The 20,000-nt window shown below is 38.6% G+C and overlaps 1 protein-coding gene across 1 annotated transcript; it reads right to left on the reverse strand.

The window, feature by feature from the left end:
* Positions 1-2,089: 2,089 nt before the first annotated feature.
* On the reverse strand, positions 2,090-18,103 carry LOC113238504 (peroxidase-like). The gene is made up of 12 exons (XM_026475329.1): positions 17,967-18,103; positions 16,460-16,626; positions 15,547-15,723; positions 15,012-15,157; positions 14,072-14,267; positions 13,321-13,518; positions 11,302-11,446; positions 10,426-10,582; positions 9,007-9,174; positions 6,263-6,455; positions 4,599-4,704; positions 2,090-2,607 (listed from the first exon to the last, which is right to left on the reverse strand). Exons 1-12 carry the CDS (start codon positions 18,101-18,103, stop codon positions 2,343-2,345), a joined length of 2,055 nt encoding a protein of 684 aa, XP_026331114.1. The 3' UTR covers positions 2,090-2,342.
* Positions 18,104-20,000: the final 1,897 nt, after the last annotated feature.

Below are 20,000 nucleotides of genomic sequence, written 5' to 3' on the forward strand. Positions count from 1 at the left end.
AAACAAATATACGCGATTTAAATCCGGAAAAATAGTTTCATTTCCTATGTGTAACAATCGCGAAAACCTAAGAACTCGATATGGTTTTCATCTACTTCATGAAAATCATCTAACAACGTGTTATCTATATATATAGATGTTTTAAAGATAACACATTGTTCTGGCAAACGGGCATAAAGAGGCTGTATGTTAGAACCTTTGCCTACCCTAATAAATGGATTAAAATTAAAAAAAAAAGTTGTTAGTTGTCAGGAATTGTTAACAAAATATACATTAACTATTGGTTCTGTTCCATTATTTTGTTACTCGTAAGTAAAAGCATTGTATGCAATCACTGCATAATTAGGTCTTAAAATCTCTTATCTATTACTTAGGCCATTCGGCAAAGCCTCGTGGCTATTTATTTAGCTATTACGTTTTAACTTAAATGAGCGTCTCCGGCGCTCGGGCGAGACGGGATTGTCTTTGGTCTATTCCGAGGTTCATCCGCGCGGTTGGTTTATTCGGAGGACTTTAAATGTTGTTGCCTAGTAAATATAATTCAGATTCGCCAGTAATATACGTGAAAGCGTGGCGGCCGCACGAGAACTTACGCGTCGTGTAACTGATGGGCGCTTGTAGATCTGTGTACAGGTACTGAAACTGTGTACCTATAATGAAATTTTTCAGTACATTAGCGAGTACCATAGGTAATAGAATTTTGGTGCAGCTAAAATCAGCTAAAAAGAGCGCCTTTGTGATATGGTTTATGAAATTATAATTGACAGATAGTTGTAGAAAAAAAATGTAACTCTTTGTAATCATCTCAAAAAAATTTCACGGAATTGCACGAATCAATCCCCCCTTCCCTTTTCCTTCATCTGGGGATCTCCTCTATGTTGTGAATATTCCAAGGATTCTCACGAAGCGTTCGATTAAAAAAAAATCAACATTAGCGTCGGTTGTTGAGCGACCCTAGTATTTGATGCATGCGACGACAAGAACGTTTGGCTCAGATCCGACGTTAACAGCGCCCGATGATGACTGTCGGGGTAGCGGACGGCACGGTGCGTCGTCAAACCACTGCGCAATTTTCAAGTTTTGAAATAAATATGAATTTAATAACTGTAGGTCTTTATTTTAACACAAAATTTAGCAAGTTCTCTGTGGTATTGAAAGAAAAATATCTCCATATATAAATTTAGTACAATTTATACATATTTCATTCTTGAATTTATTCATTTTAGACTTGTATTTTAGTTTCTTCTCGGGATTTTATTTGATCGAGTAAAGTACATCCTATCATATAACAAATTCGCACATTCTTTAGACAACGTCTTTGTCTACACACATATCATAAACCTTAGAATAATAACGCATAGAAACCTAGTCCACACACGCTAAATGAGGCAAATTGAAGCGCGCCAAAAGGGCCTACACGAGCGGGCGGGCCGTCAGTGCTCAAGGTCAAGTTGCACCGCGAACAGATCAAGAATTTTAGCTAAAAATGGCGAAATGTGCGGTAAATGAGTGTAAAAATACGTCAGACAAACATAAAATAGATACTAACATCACATTCCACAAGGAAGTAACGCGTTTCAAATTGTATTTTTATATAAATATTCACTAAAACCGAAAATTAACCTACTACTAAAACTAGCCTACATGAATTGGATTTTTGCCTCAATTGTGACAGTTCGTTTGATATGAAACTATCATTCTATGCGTTATTATTCTAAGTCATAAACACTCTGTGATGTGTTCAAAAACCGCAAATTATAACCAACATAAAGATAAACTGTTTTGTTAGAACAAATTTCTTATCTGTGAAAACGTTGTCATTGCTTCTTATTAACATCAAATTTGATTTTATTACTACATTCAAATTTCGAAACATCTCTGAAAAACAAAACTATTTGTTCCACCTCAATTCTAATATCAGTCGAGATGTAGTTTTATTCGAAATGAAATGTCAATAGCAAACAATTTTGACGAATTTCACACGTTACTTGATATCCAACGATACGATAGCTGGGGCCGACTCTAGTTTGATTATGAATTTAAAAAAACTACGGTTGCGTGACATGCGTAAGGTTTTTATTTGCCGCCATTTCGCCAGTCGTAACACGCGGTTCCCGAACACATCACACTTTTAATATGTGTGTAGATAAAGCAGTGTATCTAACTGTACATAATTAGGCATTAAAACACTCGTATTTTAATGCCTTTCATTAGGTGTATCGTATATTTCTTCTAAGATCGTTATTTAATAGTAAATACCAAAACAATTTGACCTAGCGAAACAGTTTTTCCCGCTGCTCTGGGGACTTGCTTTAAAATTAATCTAAATGTTGTGAGCTGTTTTAATATTTCCACTTCTCCCAAAAGTCCCAGTCGTCTTCAGGTTCGGGAGTTGCTTTTTCCCCATCTGCGTTTTTAGCCGGAGTGGTCTCTGCAACGGTTGTAGCCGTAGTCGTAGTAGTAGCAACTGTAGTCGTAGCCTCTTCACTGCTGTTTTCAGGTTCGCTCTCACTAGTCTCCTTTGGTTCTGGATGGTCTTTTCCACAATGGTCTTTCCACGGCTTGAGACTCATTGACGGGATCTTTGAGCAGCTTACGATTTCATTTCTGGAACAAAAGTATGCAAAGAATGAGATGCCGTGCCATCTACTTTTGGATACGAAAATTCTGCCTTTGGAAAAGAGAAAGCCCCAAGATATATTACAAACATCCACAGATATATTACGTACATACCCACAGACCTGAAAAGTTGAAACGTTTAATACCCGACTAAGGGTTGAAACACAAAAGTGCGATGCGACGTCGCATTGCAGAAATCCACGAGCTCGCACGACGCATCGCAAGAATTTGCGAATTCCTCCGCATCGCGCATTCCTGCGATGTTAATCTTCCGTTTTTTTCCTATACTTTCTTATCAATAACAGCAGTGTAACCATTGACTTACAATTATATGGACGTCGGGTCCGCGCTAAAAAGTGTCCGAACTTATAGGGCGTTAAAATCATATACAGAGCGTCATTCACGCTTTAGTCTTCGTTTGTTCGACTGACAGCGAAGCAAGCAAAATTAGACAGTACTGCGATGACATTACAATTTAAATTCAACGTTTTAGCTTTTTCATATTCCTTTACATGTCACTACGTTTAAATAGGTTGACTTGGGGCATTTTTATCGTGGTTTTTGTATTAGACCCGTCGTCCATTTATTTGTAAGTCAATGAGTGCAACACTCTTTTTACGATCCATGTCGGTACCTAGTTTAAAAAATACGTTCAGTACAGTTGACGGTCGTCGAAGGAATGGTTACCTGAACCGTGGCAGTGGCAGAATTCGCGTTGTGTCACAGTGTCCGTGAGTTTCTTTCCAAGACTTCGTTGTATTTAGACAAGAAGTAGTTATACTAATTTATTTTATATTTAGTATTATTGTTTGCGTTACTTACGATCATATTATCCCTTGACATTGTATATGACTCTGATAATATGAAATTTATATTTTTGCCATCATGCATTTTACAACATTTTAGTTCGAGTTGTATTATCCATGGAAGAATAGCTGGGCATGGTTATATAAATAATCTAAGTATTAAAAAAACAGACCTCAAAAGTAATTCATGCCCTAGTTTGCCACCCTTAGAGGTGGAATATTTTCTTTAAATTTAAATGGGACCAATACTGAGGTACCCTCTTTCCAACAAAAAAAAAGAATCATCGTAATCGGTTCACCAATTATCGCGTAACCATCCAGTATAGAGAAATAGAGACGAAAAGTCATTTAATTTGTTTGAAAACTATTCTGCCATATTATTACTGTGACAACTATGCTCCGATTGGCCAGCCCGAATTCGAAACAATTGACGGGTGTCGTCAATTGTTCCACTTCAATGCGACCAGTTAACTTGAGCTTTGCTATAATGGACGAAAGTTGTAACATTACATATTTAATATTTAATTACCGATGAAATTTGATTCCATTTGTTTTGTAATTGGATGTTTTGCTGTTTCTCCCAACACCACCGAATGGAACAGCGCGCCATTGTTAGAGATATTATCTTTATTACAATAAATACAGAATATTTTTGGAATATACGGAGACGTACACTCAGGTCAGTTGTTGGCGCTGTCTATAGTTCCGTGCAAACGAGAATTGATATTTATAAGTGAAGTTCTTAGGTTTTCGCGATTGTTACACATAGGAAATGAAACTATTTTTCCGGATTCAAATCGCGTATATTTGTTTTTTCAAACAAACCGACGTTTCGGGCCCTTTACAGGTCCCATGGTCACTGACTTGAGTCAGTCAACCGTGAGTCAAACAAATATACGCGATTTAAATCCGGAAAAATAGTTTCATTTCCTATTTATAAGTGATTTATCACTGATGAGTTAGTTGCCAGAAATGTATGGCCCTTATTTCGTCTTTATTTCTGGTTATATACCCGAGGCGCGAAACATGCATACAAAAAAAAAACGTTAAAAAATTTATTTAGTCGCAAATGTGATAAAAAACGTTGTATGTAGCACGGGCGGTAAAAAATTAGACTCAGAGTTAGTATTTTTTTTTACCGCCCCTATTACGCAATGCACTATTCTATCTCACCCTTCATCTGGCAAGAAGAACATCTTGGGCTGGATTTCGTTGACGTCGTCACCGTTGTCGCATACGATACTCGACATCGTTGCTTTCCTAATCTCTAGCAGTTGTTCTGTAAAACAGTACATTGTTATTTGGAAGCATGTTCATAATAGCGCAATCTCAGAATCTTGAGATTTATTACATAGATAACTAATAATGCCTATTCACTCTCGCTTTGATAATGTCCAAGTTATAACGTTCAGGGGACAAGTCTGCAGGCAGGGAATTCCACTCCATAGCCGTTCGCCATATCGACTCATCCGTAGAACAAAGATCTATGTGCAAGGCTACTTGTTCTCAGGACATACTACATTTCGTTCGTTCTTCTTCGCTGTGGATGTCAGATCGACCGTTTCGCTCGATTTAATATTTCCGAAATTAAATAAGATATAAAAATTCTCAAAACACCTTAAACGTAGGCCTTAGTTTGAATAAGGAAATTATTCTCGTAACGCACTTATTCTCTTTTCACATCGGACTCTGTTCTTCGGATGAGTCGATATAAATGTGGAAGCGTAACACTTCGTAGGAATTCTTGGAACATTCACAACATAGGAGTGGAACCCCAGCCTACGCCTGGTCCCCTGATGATGGAAAGGCGGAATTAATTCGTTCAATTCTCTTGCACACTCTCCGTGATATTATATCCTGTAGAATACCGATAAGCAGGCAACTTTACGGCGGTGTTTTAAGGCTTTGCAGCTTCGCCTCTATAGGCATCTTGGCACGCTAGTCGATTAAACCCTCCAGCTCATTCATAAGGCAGATTTCCCTGAGAAGAATGAGCAAGAAACTCTAGGGATTGCTCTTTGCAAATACACATTTGAATACATTTATCATTACAATATTTAATTGATCGAGAATACCTGCAAGAGCTAAATGGGTCACTACCACGGATTTTTGTCATCCAAGCGGAAGCTTTATTATAAAAATTTTGAATATCAATCGGAGTTTTTTCAGAAGCGTATACATTACCCCTTAAATGAATTTGAAACTTTGTGATAACGACAGTTAAAAAACAGCTAGTTTATTTTTATTCCTCGTATTAACGTTATGTCTCGCTATTACTGATGAAAAAATTGATTGAATTTTGATTTTAACATAAATAACACGGTAATGGTATTTGCTACCGTCTCTTAACCCCTTCATGGACAGTAACGGCGTTTACCGTAAAATTAAAAATTCGAATATGGACAGTACGATCAGTATCCAGTTTCGATATATGGATCTTATAAAAACTACTACGGGCTTTACCGTGTGAATTCACACAGTCTTAGCCCCGCACTAGGGAAACCCTGTGTCGCGTATGCCGTGGGCACTTACATAGACAATAACAAATTACACCCAAAGTTACAAGAGTGAGGTCACGGAGGCAGTTAAATTATATGTATCTTAAATTCTATTTCTATTTTCATCGCAAATATGCTCCCGTCATCTCCTAATTACCCCATTTAAAACTGGTTTGCAACATCTGAACCCGGGGTCAGTTTTAAGTTGCAATGACCCCAAATGAGAGCGAAAAATAGTTAAATTTAAATCGCGTGCAATCCCGGGTTCAGTTGCACCTCGAGAGATGACATTAAATTTGTATCGCTTGAACCCGAATTCTTTTAGGAAATTGGTCTCACCTTTAGTGAAAGCTCCAGGATGCTGATTGTTCTCATACCAGAAGCGATCAGACTTTCTCCACCACCAGAGCTGTTCAGCAACTATGCACTTCGCGGTTGGAGGCAATGTGCCTTCCAACTTCTCCCCCATGATTCCTGGATGAAGTTCTATATCTTCCACTTTTTCATATCTGAAGCGAAGGGAATCTACTTTCTGAAAACGTTATTGGTCTCGATTACTATGCTATATTCATCTCTATTTTCCTATCATTAAGGTACAAATTTGTGTTATGCAAATATGGAAACGGGCGTCGATGCACGTCACTTGAACGCAGTGACGCCTCAGACGCCGACACTGTGATCCGGGCGCACTAAAGTGTCATCTAAACAGGACGCGACGCGACGCTTCGACTCTGCGCCTGTGTGAATTGAGCCTTAGTGGTACTAAATTAAGTGGAAAATGTAACCAGGCTATTGGTTGGTTTTCTGTAAAGAGCTGTCAAAATCTAGAATTAAAAACAGTTTCTTTTAACCTGTAATTTCCAGAAAATCGCTAATAGCCGATACTACCTTAGCTCGAATTCGAGGGTTCATTTCGCGACAGGGTCACTGGCTTTATTTCGGAATTTATTTTTTACAAACCAAAGTTAAGCCGTTTGAAAAACGTATATCGTATAGTATACATGTTCTATTTACTTCAGTTGATATTAAAAAATATCCAGCTATTTAGATTGAACACTGCTAGACATACTTAAACTGCGTCTAAATTTGACATCTTCAAATTGCGTAACCGATAATAAATTTTGTTATGCAAAATAAGTTAAAAAATCACCGTAGACGAGGTTTAAGTTAGACAAAGTTTTGTATGTGGCTATTGTTAGATTGAGTTTGTGTTTAAGTGAGATGCATTGTCTACTTGCGTATTCTTCGTTTGCCAATTTAAGCGCTAATAAAATCCTTATTCATTATAATAATATACAGCTTTGAATACGTTTTTTTGTCTATCGTGACAATATTTACGAATCGTGTTTTCACACCGTAATTAGTATACCTATTCAACACTCACTGTTATGCGCAATCAACTAAAGCCGTTTGAGGTTGCATAAACTCTTAAGGATTTTTAATACTATGTAACGTAAAACGGATTTGAATCCCTCGGAACGGACTTTTATGTAAATGTTTTGGCTACTTTGCTAGTGGCCAATGCCATTAAAAATTTATTGACAGATCAAATGTCAATGTCATTGTTACAATCTAATTAGATTCGCTCTGGACCTTTTGGAGGGAAAAGTGTCGTTTTTATTTTGACTTTCAATTATTTTGTGAAATCTAGTTTAAAGTGGAATAGGATAGTGCTATTGTGCCATAATCGAAGATTAAAACGCGAAATTATACGAATCTCGAACTAAAATACCCGCATCGGCCCGTTTTAAGGAATCCCGAGTCAATCCAAGCACGCCGCCTCAATTTGCCTATCCCCTTTGTGGCGGCCATATTTACAGAAACATAATTAAACTTCATGTTTAGGCTGATAGCTTTGCCAAAGCCTTAATAAATTAAATAAAAACAATCTAATTAGCCAATTGTCATCAAGCATTTCAATATTTCACCGTTTAAGTGTTGCTGCGTTTTGGATTTTAGTGTCGCAGTGTTGCTGATAATTATTTAAACATGTCTACCACACTTTTATTATTATCCTGCAAAGCTCTTTTATTTCAAGCTAGGAAAAAAGGTGAGCCAATACTCGAAGACGTCCACACAAAAATATAATATATATACATTGACTTACAATTATATGGACGTCGGGTGCGCGCTAAAAAGTGTCCGAACTTATAGGGCGTTAAAATCGTATACATAGCGTCATTCACGCTTTAGTCTTCGTTTGTTTCTTCTGACAGCGAAGCAAGCAAAATTAGACAGTACTGCGATGAAATTACAATTTAAATTCAACGTTTTAGCTTTTTCATATTCCTTTAAATGTCACTACGTTTGAATAGGTTGACTTGGGACACTTTTTTCGTGGTTTTTGTATTAGACCCGTCGTCCATTTATTTGTAAATCAATGTATATATATATATATATATATAATATACTACTTGCAATAAAGCATCCTCTGTTGCACGAGTCCGTACTTCGGAGCGAGCTCTTGGTGTAATATTATTATTATGTTTTACTTTAACAATAATAATAAATAAATAATTTATTTGGCATCAACTTATGACTATTGTTAGTAAACACAGAAACAAAACATAAAAACACACATAATTCCGCTCGAAGCGCCGCCGACTACCCCATCACCTCACCAGAACCTGGACGAAGCATCGGCGCATCGACCTTAGACGCAAACGTTTTCAGGATGCTGTTTGGACTAGAACGCAGTCTAGAATCTTTTTTCGAATCACAGCAAAAAGTCTTCTACTCCCGCTTGAGCAAACATCGACGATTCGTTACTAAGTGGCGGTAATCCCAACAGCCTCATTAATGTCAATATGTAAATACTGTATTTGACAAAGGTTAGGTTCAATATAGCACGAAAACACTGCGATGAATACTTTTTTTCCAAATTATGTTTACAACCTGTAGGTACAACTGAAATAATAATGTGGCAACCCTGCGCTCCCAGTTAAGTGTAGGTATTGATGCGCCGAACAGGCAAGAGTTCCCCCTCTTGGTCTTATCATACTGTGATCGTATTATCCTGTCACGCTCGTAGGGTACAATATACGGACCTTCTTTCCCTCGCATCACTCCTCGTACACACTCACCTCTGCAGGCATCCATTCCAAAAGATCGTCAAACTTCTTAGGCACTTTCAATTTGCAAAACTTCCTATATTCCACGTATGGCGGCACCGCAGCCTCTCGGCCCCTCTGGATGTCTATCGACGCGATATCGGATACCGCTTGGAGACTTCCCAGGACTCTTTCACCCATCTGTTGAGGAAGAATTCTTTTTAATGACCCGCACGTTACATTCCATAGGTCTTCTTTAAGAAATTTTATAGGTAATGTCCTTTTGGAACCCATATTATTGGTAACAAAGAAAACCACTAACAATTTATCTAGAAGATGGGCAGCAGCGTCTCCCTGTGCAGCTGAAGGTAGTCACATTTTTTGCACACTGCATCCAATTTGTATTCTATACTCCTTCCAACCATTTATTTAACTTTTGACAGATCGAATTAATGATTTAATGTTAATGAGGATTCATTATAATACGAGTATATTAGACCGGTACCAAAACTAATCAGCTTGACTAATCCTCGTTACGTAATCTAGCGGCTCGACAAATATCGGAGCTAAAGGGCACATCACTAAAATTAAAAAATAAAAGATTCCAGGAAGTATTGCGTTTGTTGTCTATGGTTGGTGCACAAGCGACATCAGAAGTGGGTCCGAGTTTTCTAGACTTGTATAATCTCGGATTCGAAACTAATATCGATAAATATATAAATATAAAACGAAAGACGCGACGTCTTTCGTTTTCTAAACGGTACAAACCGATGCTGAGTGTATAAAGGACTTACTGTGAATGATCTACTGGGTTCCCAGTTTGGTGATCAATATAGTTATTAATAAAGACTCACGTTTATCCGTAATCTCACCTAATGGAAAATGATGTGGCCGACAGTAATAATACACTTACGTTCAGAAATGCCTCAACGTGACCTTGAAGACATTCAGGGTGTGGCATTCGAAAAATACAGAATTAAAAGTCGATACTTCCTCTGCTTGGATTCAAATTTTTCCCGTACTGAATCAGTTCTGACTCTGGCTTTATTTCCGAATTTAATTTTTTTTAAATAACGAAATTAGAGCCATTTGAAAAATGTACAAGAAAAATCATTGGTATATGTAAAGGACCTATTCTATACAGCGGTTTTCTTGTAAAATTTCGAAGTAAGTTTGTGTTTTTTTTCTATCGTGAAAATATTTAGGAATGGTGTTTTCACACCGTATACTTATCAGTGTATATCTTCAATTTTACTATATACTTTTTCCAAAGTTGTATAGACTCTTAACCTGAGTTCCCGTAACTGTTCACACTAAACCAAAGAACAGCGTTGAACTAAACTATAATTATCAAACACGACCATAGACCTCTCCAAAAAACTGACATAGCGCGACCTTGAGACATTAGCGTCTGTGGGCTGCCTTAAACATGCTGATATTTATAACACTCACTTCAGGGTCAATAACATAGTCAGCTTTCGCACTGCCCTGCCTGAAGAAACCCTGGGTGATGCCCTCGATGGTATTGTTGAGTGGCAAGGCTCCTGTGCGGAGATTGTAGTCCACTATGTTCAGCTCTTGAAGAAGTTTTCCTTTCTGAGAGTATTTACTAAAAACATAATTATGTAAATATGGAGAAGTACAAGAGGGGTGATGGTAAAGTTTGCAGAAGAAAAATGGAGTACGACACACCAAATGCGAATTTGATGGCCAAATGGCAACAACACGGAAATTGTAAGGTTCATATATCCTCAAAAACGGCATATATTAAAATTTTTAGAAGAACTTTTAAGAGGGAATATGGCAAAAAGTTTTGACGTTGACTCCGCCCAAATTTGTGAAACAAATATATGCCTGAAGTTCGCGTGACATGCGACAGGAGATGTTGAATTTTGCACATTAAAAGTACCAAATTCGTTTTAGCGGAATAACTCTAAAACTAAAGGGATTAAAAAAAATCCGTAGTGACAGTTCGTTAGTGAAAATTAGAGGTCATTTCGTGATTTTTATCTACCGAGGAAACTTTATTGTTTTATGTTTCTGATTAATGTCTATGCTTGAATAGAATATATCGTGTAGTTACTCATACAATATTTTATTTTTAACTTTAAAGTGTACATACCCCTCTAAAATCAAATCGAAGATTAGGAATTATTCCTCTGCTCCCTCTTAACTGCTTTCGTGGCCGAACGAGGTCTCGGGTTCGATTTTTATTTCTCTCGGGTGTATTTTGTGGCTGTCTACACGTGTCTCCATGGCACCAGCGATACAGGGATTAAGAAAAGAAGAATGAAACCAAAACGGAGTATGTAATAATGTGAAACATACTTAAGCCGACCATCCTGCATGTTATGGAACCATCTTGTTGTGAGGATGTACTCGATGCTAAGTAGAGGCTCCAATTTGGGGTCGTAGTCGTTGATGTGTCCTTTTGTGTCGTAAATTATCTCCTTCTCTTTGAGGTAATCATACCCTGTAACATTTTATGTGATAGGAATTGCTTTATGATTAGCTAAAATCGCAATTAGTACACAGAAAAAAAGGATTTCTACTAATAAGAAAGAGCAATTTCTCAAAATGTTTGCTAATTCTGAAAAAATATTTATTAAAAGCATTGACTTACAATTATATGGACGTCTGGCGCGCTAAAAAGTGTCCGAACTTATAGGGCGTTAAAATCGTATACAGAGCGTCATTCACGCTTTAGTCTTCGTTTGTTCGATCAGACAGTACTGCGATGACATTACAATTTAAATTCAACGTTTTAGCTTTTTCATATTCCTTTACATGTCACTACGTTTAAATAGGTTGACTTGGTACATTTTTTTCGTGGTTTTTGTATTAGACCCGTCGTCCATTTATTTGTAAGTCAATGATTAAAAGTAATAAAATATTGTCATTACAAAAATACTGCTTATCTAGTTCTAATACAATTTTACTCTTAACTTTATTCTAACTTTTAGACAAATACCTTCACTTCAAGATTTTATTTAATTTCTAATCAATTAATTTGACATTACTTACATCAAGAAATTTTTACCTCTTACATCAAATTTAAATAATCTAATCTGTTGGGTCCATAATCCCTGTAAATTTACGCTTTTTGATATTAGAAAACATAAATCTTCAGTCAAATAATTAATTACCTCTCAATTTTCCATTCTTTTTTTTTTTTCAAGTCAAAATCGGACATTTCTAATAACAAATAAATATTTTGTTGAATCTAGAGTGGTTTTGTGACTTGAAGTAAATTAATTTGCTCTTGGATTAAATATTTCTGTCTTATAACTAAAATACACTTTTGAGACGTTTTTTTACTATTATCAAGTAATTATTCTCTAGCGTCTATAGGGAGAGGATCGTTTTGTTGGATTTAATAAATTTGTCTTCATAAAAAGAATTTTGTCTTTTTCTAAGTAATCTGTTTGTACCGTCTAGTAGTAGGACTGGAAATCTGCATACTTCACTTTTCATTTTTATGGTACCGCCGTTACATAGAATGATGATTTTGCCAAAGTCACGGTGGAAAGAAAAATGATCAGAATACAAAAAAATATACTGAGTTCTATTATGACATTAACCGGTGTTGATGGATTGGTTCACGGAGTACTCAGGTGACATCTCCATACTAAAATTAACTCTGAAAAGGGTCAAATATCCGTCTTATGTCTAGATGGCGCGGTAACCTATCACAAACTCGAATTTTTGTTTCCGAAATAATTTTTATTCGAATTTTCATTAAACCGGAAACCGAATTATAACGAAACCGTTGCTATGTTGGATGTTTATCGCAAAGACACGATTAGGTTCGGTTAGGTTTAAAAGAAAATTGCCCAGAATAGAGGGGCCCGGGATGGAAGGCTCGTCTAGTGTTCGGCGAGGCTCACATTCGAAGTCGGGGGACCGATGTGTCTCCCTTCTCGGGGAGGGGCTGCGCAGGGCGCGGCCAGCCACTGGTGGGGGCGCGGACGAGTGCTATAGCTAATAAAACTAGCAAATAAAATTACTTTCGATGTTATGAAAATTCGAGCAAACGTTGTTTCTGGAAAAATATTTCGAACTACTGATAGGTAACCAGATGGCGCTGATCGATAGCCTGGCTGTAGTTTATGTTATGTAAAAGGCTGTGGATATCAATTAATCTGACCGTCAGGATGGCTGGTCGCCTGTGGCGTCTGGCACTGAGTGTATAATCAAGTATTGCTACCTATTTGCTACCTTTTCTAACTAATTGCTACCTTTGATATATATTCTGAGAAATTTAAAAAAATAATTGACCAGCCATTCTGACATCAGGATGGCTGGTCGCCACTTTATTCAGCATGAAGAGCAGGTGAAGACACTTACCTAAAAGTTGCGCAAACATCTCATAATACCAGATCTGGTTGAGGATAGCAATTTGTATTTCCCTGACCGTCGAAAATATTAGCTCGTCGTTCCAGCAGGGGTTCATTAGTTCCAGCTGGCGGGCCAATCTGTTATGGTTCCGGTAAAGCCAGATTATGAACACGTTGTCTTGTATTAACAGGTTGCTTATTAAGCTAGCTGGAAGAAGAGCAAAGTCATTGATTCTACAGGGTGTAACAGAAAGGTTTAACCATATTTGAAAGTCGTACTCAGTTAATGGTATAAAACTAATTGGCAAAGTTTTAGTACGCACTATATTATTTGCGGTTTGATCAGCTGATGTCATTGAACGAAAATAAAAAGTCACTTCCCATCACTATTCGGAGCCAAATATAGTAAAGGCGACTTTCATCTCGAAATCGCAATTCGCCAGCGACCGAAAAGCGATCCCCTACAAAAATATCGCAGTTTTGTCATCGCTTGAGTATCATAATAAAACCAAATTACATAACTTAAAAAAATTGTGAAATTCAGGCCTATCACTGTTAATTTATAAATTATTAATGTTACATTTTTGTTATTATGTTATAATTTATTAAATCGATTTTTATTTTATTCATGTAATTTGTGTATGAACGTAGTTACGGGTATAGTCTGTCTTTTTTGAAGAGTTTAAAAAAAAGATTGTCATATGTTTGCTATTACATTAGTTCTTTAATTTGTTGGATGTGCTTTCACCGCATATACTTACGGGAATCGTGGCATCTAGTCTCGCCTTGGGTTAATTGGTTCTGGACGCATATGTACGACCCAGATGGAGGCCATTCTTTGCCATTGACAAATTCCGTCTTGAGCCTACCACCGCGCATTTCCCTTCCTCGCACCATTCGAGTCTCGGTATCGCCGTATAAATTTGAAAGCTCTAATTGCGGAGGTGCCAGGTTGATCTGAGGAGGTTTAATTGAGTTTATTGCACAGGAATACAAACATCGAGTATATAACCAGAAATAGAGACGAAACAAGGGCCATCCATCCCTGGCAACTCATCGGGCAAATGGGCTTATGTCACTTATCAATATCAGCTGTCGTTTACGCTGAAATCACAAATTAGAAAGCTGAAATAGTACAGCGCCAACAACTGACCCATGTGTACGCCTCCGTATATTCCAAAACTATCATGTATTTATTGCAATAAAGATAATATTCCTAAAAATGGGGGCTGTTCCATGCGGTGGTGTGGGAAAAACAGCAAAAGATCTAATTACAAAACAAACGGAATCACATGTTATCGGTAATTAAATATTAATCAAGTAAATCTGGTCAATTTGAAGTGAAACTATTGACGACACCCGTCGATTGTTTCGAATTCAAAGCAAACAAAGCCGTATTGCCGGTCAACCATCCAGAAGTGGAGAGGCGCTTTAAAAATAATAACGCACACACTCAATATAGCCCCGCACTAGGAAAACCCGGGTCGCGGGTGCCATGGACACACACATAGACAACCACAAATTACACTCACGAGAGACATAAATGTAGACCATACACATATTTCTTCCGGCCTGGGAATCAAACCCAGGACCTCTGCGTGGCCGTCCGGTATGGTAACCGTTCGGCCACTGAGGCAGTTAAAAGAAGAAGATACTCATAGTACAGGAGTGTCTCAGTGCACAAAATCTTTTTCAACTTACTCTTTCTGGAGGCAACGTCGGCGGAGCGCATCCCAAATCTTGATAGGTTATAGGCCTTGTGAGGTTGATACATCGAGTTGTGCTATAGCGAAGATGGATGTCGTTGTTAGGGACGTAGATCGGTCGGCAGCGGGGATCAGAATCGCCTGTAATAGAAACAAAGGGTGGAGATGCAAAGACGTGTAGTTGTGGTGAAGTCTGGTTGCTGGCAGCGAATGTGTAAAAGTGCGACCAAGGCACATGGGACTTGTCAACTTATGTCTCAGGGTGACGGGCGCAGTGGCAGTGCCCCTAAGATCTTTGCGATTTAAAGCTCTGAATGGCACTGCAACTGTTATGGGCAGGCGTGTAGCTTACCATCAGGCGCACGCATTGTTCGTCCCGTCACTTGATATTATAAAAAAAAACTGCTTGGCGGCAGAAATAGGTAAGATGGCAATACTTCCCTGGAAGAACTCTTTCATAAGGAGCTGCACTGCTAGTTAACCTACAATCAGCAAGAAGCGTTCATGAACAACATGATGACGTTACTCACCTGTGACGCAGCAAGTAGGCGTGAAAACAACGTAGTTGAAAATATCATGGACAGTAGTGCTGTCTGTGGTGACAATGAGTAAACCACCCATTAACTGCGAAGTCCACTTTTTGTCTGCAACACGCCCGTCGGATAATAGAGAGGTGCGGACTGCGCGGGCGCTGGGCAAAGGCGTTCCTATTGAAAAAAACAATCATTATCAACAACCCATTTATACGTCCACTGCTGGGTAAGGGTCTCTTTTCTGGCGAGAGTGTATGTGTGCACGGTTCACGGCGCACAAATTCGCATAACAATAAAAGGCGCGTTGGATGACCAGCTCAGAAAAAAAAACAATGGAAGTGCCCTAAGACTCGATCACTACATAATAATAACGCACACACTCAACATAGCCCCGCACTAGGGAAACCCTGTGTCGCGGGTGCCATGGACACACACATAGACAACCACAAATTACACCCAAACTCACGAGAGAAATAACTGTAGGTCATACAAATATTTCTTCCGGCCCGGTAGTCGAACCTGGGACCTCTGCGTGGCAGTCCGGCACGGTAACCGTTCGGCCACGGAGGCAGTTAACTATCACGCTATTTATTGATTCGCAAACTTTACTCTTTTTTAAATCCAATTTGTATTCTTAAATCACAAACATACATAGCCATTTACAAAGTTATCTACATTTATGTCATTTTTACACTCGAAAACAGCACAATAAGGCAATTTAGAGAATTTGCGTGAAAAAATTGACACAACCCTACATACAAACATACAAAACGAAAATGGCGGACTGAACTCAAGGAAGCAAAACTATGCCTACAGTTGGCACGCGTACTACGCCATCTAGCCTCTGTATTTATTGTCCTGTGATTGTCCACAATAATGTACTACTTTCGTTTCTCTATACAATACCTACCCGACATCTGTGGTCTAAAGTTATCGCCCCTTCCAAATTTTGGAGACAGCAGTCGCCTGTAAGGGCTCATTGTGGTGCCTCTGATGGGATGGTGCAGGTTGTTGCAGGAGTAGTCTGCACGACGTTTTTCATGCTCGTCACATGTTTTGATCTCCTGCGCGCAGTAACTAAAATTGGATTATGATATGTAAGTGACAATGTGCGACAAAGTTAAATCATCATTCATTCCATGGGTAAAATATTGACACTTGAACACGTCATTTTTTAAGCTACTGCACGTTCACTACGCTGACCTCCCTGAGAAATACGAGCAAGAAACTCTAGAAATTACTCTTTTCAAAGAAACTTAAATGCTATGGAATACACTTTGAACCATAATCACATCCCGGACACTCCATACAATGGTCGAAAATTATTTACCTACTACTACTACATACAGCAAGGCGCTATAGGCGGTTGGGGGCCCGTTTGGGTGCCCCGGTTGGGGCCCGGTTAGGACCCGGCTGGGGGGACCCGGTTGGGTTGCCCAGTTAGGGGCCAGTTAAGGGGCCTGTTGGCCCCCAACCGGGCAACCCAACCGGGGACTCCAACCGGGGACTCCAACCGGGGCCCCCAACCGGGGACCCCACTCGGGGCCCCCAACTGGGTCCCCCAACCGGGCCCCCGACCGGGCCCCTCATCCGGGGCCCCCAACCGGGCCCCCCGACCGGCCCCCCGACGGGCCCCCCGACAGGCCCTCCGACGGGCCCCCCAACAGGCCCCCCCAACCGGCCGGAATTGATTTTAATTGCAAATTTAATTGCAATTAAAATCAATTCAATTGAAATCAATTGCAATTAAAATCAATTGCAATTAAAATCAATTGCAATTGAATTGATTTTTTAATCTGATTGAATTATTGATTGAAATTTAATTGATTAACGCCCAACACTGTTTGCTTGTAGTGCCTATAGCACCGCGCAGTTATCTTAGGAACCGACTCAGTTAGGGCGCGTTCCCACTATGTTGTGACGACAGATTGTCGTGCGGTTTACAGTGTCGTGGCTTGTATATTTAAATGAAGTTGTTCACATATAGCACGACACGATTCACTGTCGTTCACGATTTTTTATCGTTACAACGACAAACTGTCGTCACAGTGGGAACAGCTAGAACGACAGTCGTCTGACGATAAAAAAACGTGACGACATAGTGGGAACGGACTGGATTTTTTGTCAAAGTCAAATAATCGTTTATTCCATAGTCATTTTTTAAACTACTCAAACTAATCTAGACGAGACAAGACTCCGTTAGCAGAGTTTAATCTGCTAGCTAAGGAAGATATATGTGGAAACCATTGAAGTTTACTATCTAAGGTCACTCCCAAAAATACAGCTTTATTAACAAAGTCTAACTTTTCTCCATTTATTTCTATGATTGGACTAGTCGATTTTACATTAGGTAATTCAAATTTAACACACTCTCTTCTTGGCATTGAGCAATAAATTGTTAGCATTTTTATACTTACGGGACCAGTCCCAAGGCTTGGTACTCGGCGTACTTGAAAGGCGATATCTGCTTCCCAGAGTAGGTCTCGTAGAATTCCCCGGCCACTGTCGCCAGTAGCCACAGCAGGACTGCTGACAGGGCCCAGGTGCGATGCATCTTGTGAAATAAAGAAACAGTTAGCAACAAGTAGATCTGTGTCGATCAAATTTTTTCGGGTTTTTTTTATAATATCAAGTGACGGGACGCATGTCCATAACAGTTGCAGTGCCACTCAGAGCTAAAATCGAGCAAATCTGCGCGGCACTTCAACTACGCCCGTCACTCTCAGACATAAGTTGACAAGTCCCATGTGCCTGTAATTTCACCAGCACCCTTACCCTTCAAAACCGAAACGCAGTAATGCTAACATTACTTGTTGGCGACTGAAACACGATGTAGTACATCCCTGGACGAACTCTTTTGTGGAGCTTATACATTTATAGTTCAAAACGTTCAAAACAATTACGAATGGTACATTGACTTACAATTATATGGACGTCGGGTCCGCGCTAAAAAGTGTCCGAACTTAGGTGTGGTATGCGTCTACGGCTGCATGTATCGCGTGAGCGGGTATGGAATAAATTTTTGTGGACCGTTTAGAATGTTTAAATTGTTTAATGGTATTTCAACTGTACATCTTTAGGGTAAGTTCCGATAAGCCGAACATGTTAACTAATCTTTTGCTATTTAAACCGGATATTTGACCATTTGTCACTTACCCGCATTTTCACGTTCACGGTCACGGCACATTAGCTGTTTACAATCTTTTCATACGTTACTAAGTGACGAACATTCGAAAATGTCTAATCAATCATTTACATTGACTTACAATTATATGGACGTCGGGTCCGCGCTAAAAAGTGTCCGAACTTATAGGGCGTTAAAATCGTATACAGAGCGTCATTCACGCTCTAGTCTTCGTTTGTTCGACTGACAGCGAAGCAAGCAAAATTAGACAGTACTGCGATGACATTACAATTTAAAAGCTTTTTCATATTCCTTTACATGTCACTACGTTTAAATAGGTTGACTTGGGACATTTTTTCGTGGTTTTTGTATTAGACCCGTCGTCCATTTATTTGTAAGTCAATGGAATGGTACCAATAAATATATATTTTCGTTTGTAAATGGATTGTAATATGTCGAAGCAACGTCACTTCTTTAGTAGAGCACTGGATTGCATATTGAAGGGAATGTTGAGTAGACATAAGATTCTTTACATTGTAATTGAATTATTGTTTAATATCTAAAATTGGACATAGTTATGCAAACAAGAAGTAACCCACACTTCGAGTGAAATTGAGTTATGTATTGAGGTAGAACACCAGACGTGTCCCTTACTCGCTTACAAAAGTTTCTGACAATATACCAAGCCAAACGGAGAAAATAAAAATTATTCAGGGTACCATCCCTAAATAAGTAACTTTTTAATAGCTAAAAAGATGCTGATTAACTTCATATAATGTATGTTTTATATCTTTAGCGTTTTCATTACGACAACTAGAACATGGTTCTCGTTAACTAAATAATGTATAATAATGATGTAAAAGATACATAATGTTTTCTATTTATTGCTATATAATATAATAGTTTCCCTATATCATTCTCAATGCTACACATAACTCACGTTGTTTGTCTCAAATAAGTTACCTATATGTTTTTTTACAAAAATTTACGAGAGAAATAATCTCTCGTGAGTTTGGGTATAATTTGCGGTTGTCTATGTTTGTGTCCATAGCACCTACGATACAGGGTTCCCCTAGTGCGGGGCTATGAGTGTTCGTTATTATATCGTTACGTAAATTTCTAACCAATAAGAAAGAAGAAGCCTAATTAACCCCGTTTCGCGCACTTTCCGATAACCGACTTCAATAAAACTTGACAAATAGATGTAATTCCACGAACGTTAGAGGTTTTTTTTTTGTTTTATAAAAAGTTATTTAATTACTGACCGTTACTGAGATCCTTAGCAGGAAATATCACTGGTTTGGAGCAAATGGAATCTGTTAACTTT

This window comes from Hyposmocoma kahamanoa, unplaced genomic scaffold, assembly GCF_003589595.1.
Source record: "Hyposmocoma kahamanoa isolate Upper Pololo Valley unplaced genomic scaffold, ASM358959v1 96235, whole genome shotgun sequence".
Taxonomy (NCBI): Eukaryota; Metazoa; Arthropoda; class Insecta; order Lepidoptera; family Cosmopterigidae; genus Hyposmocoma; species Hyposmocoma kahamanoa.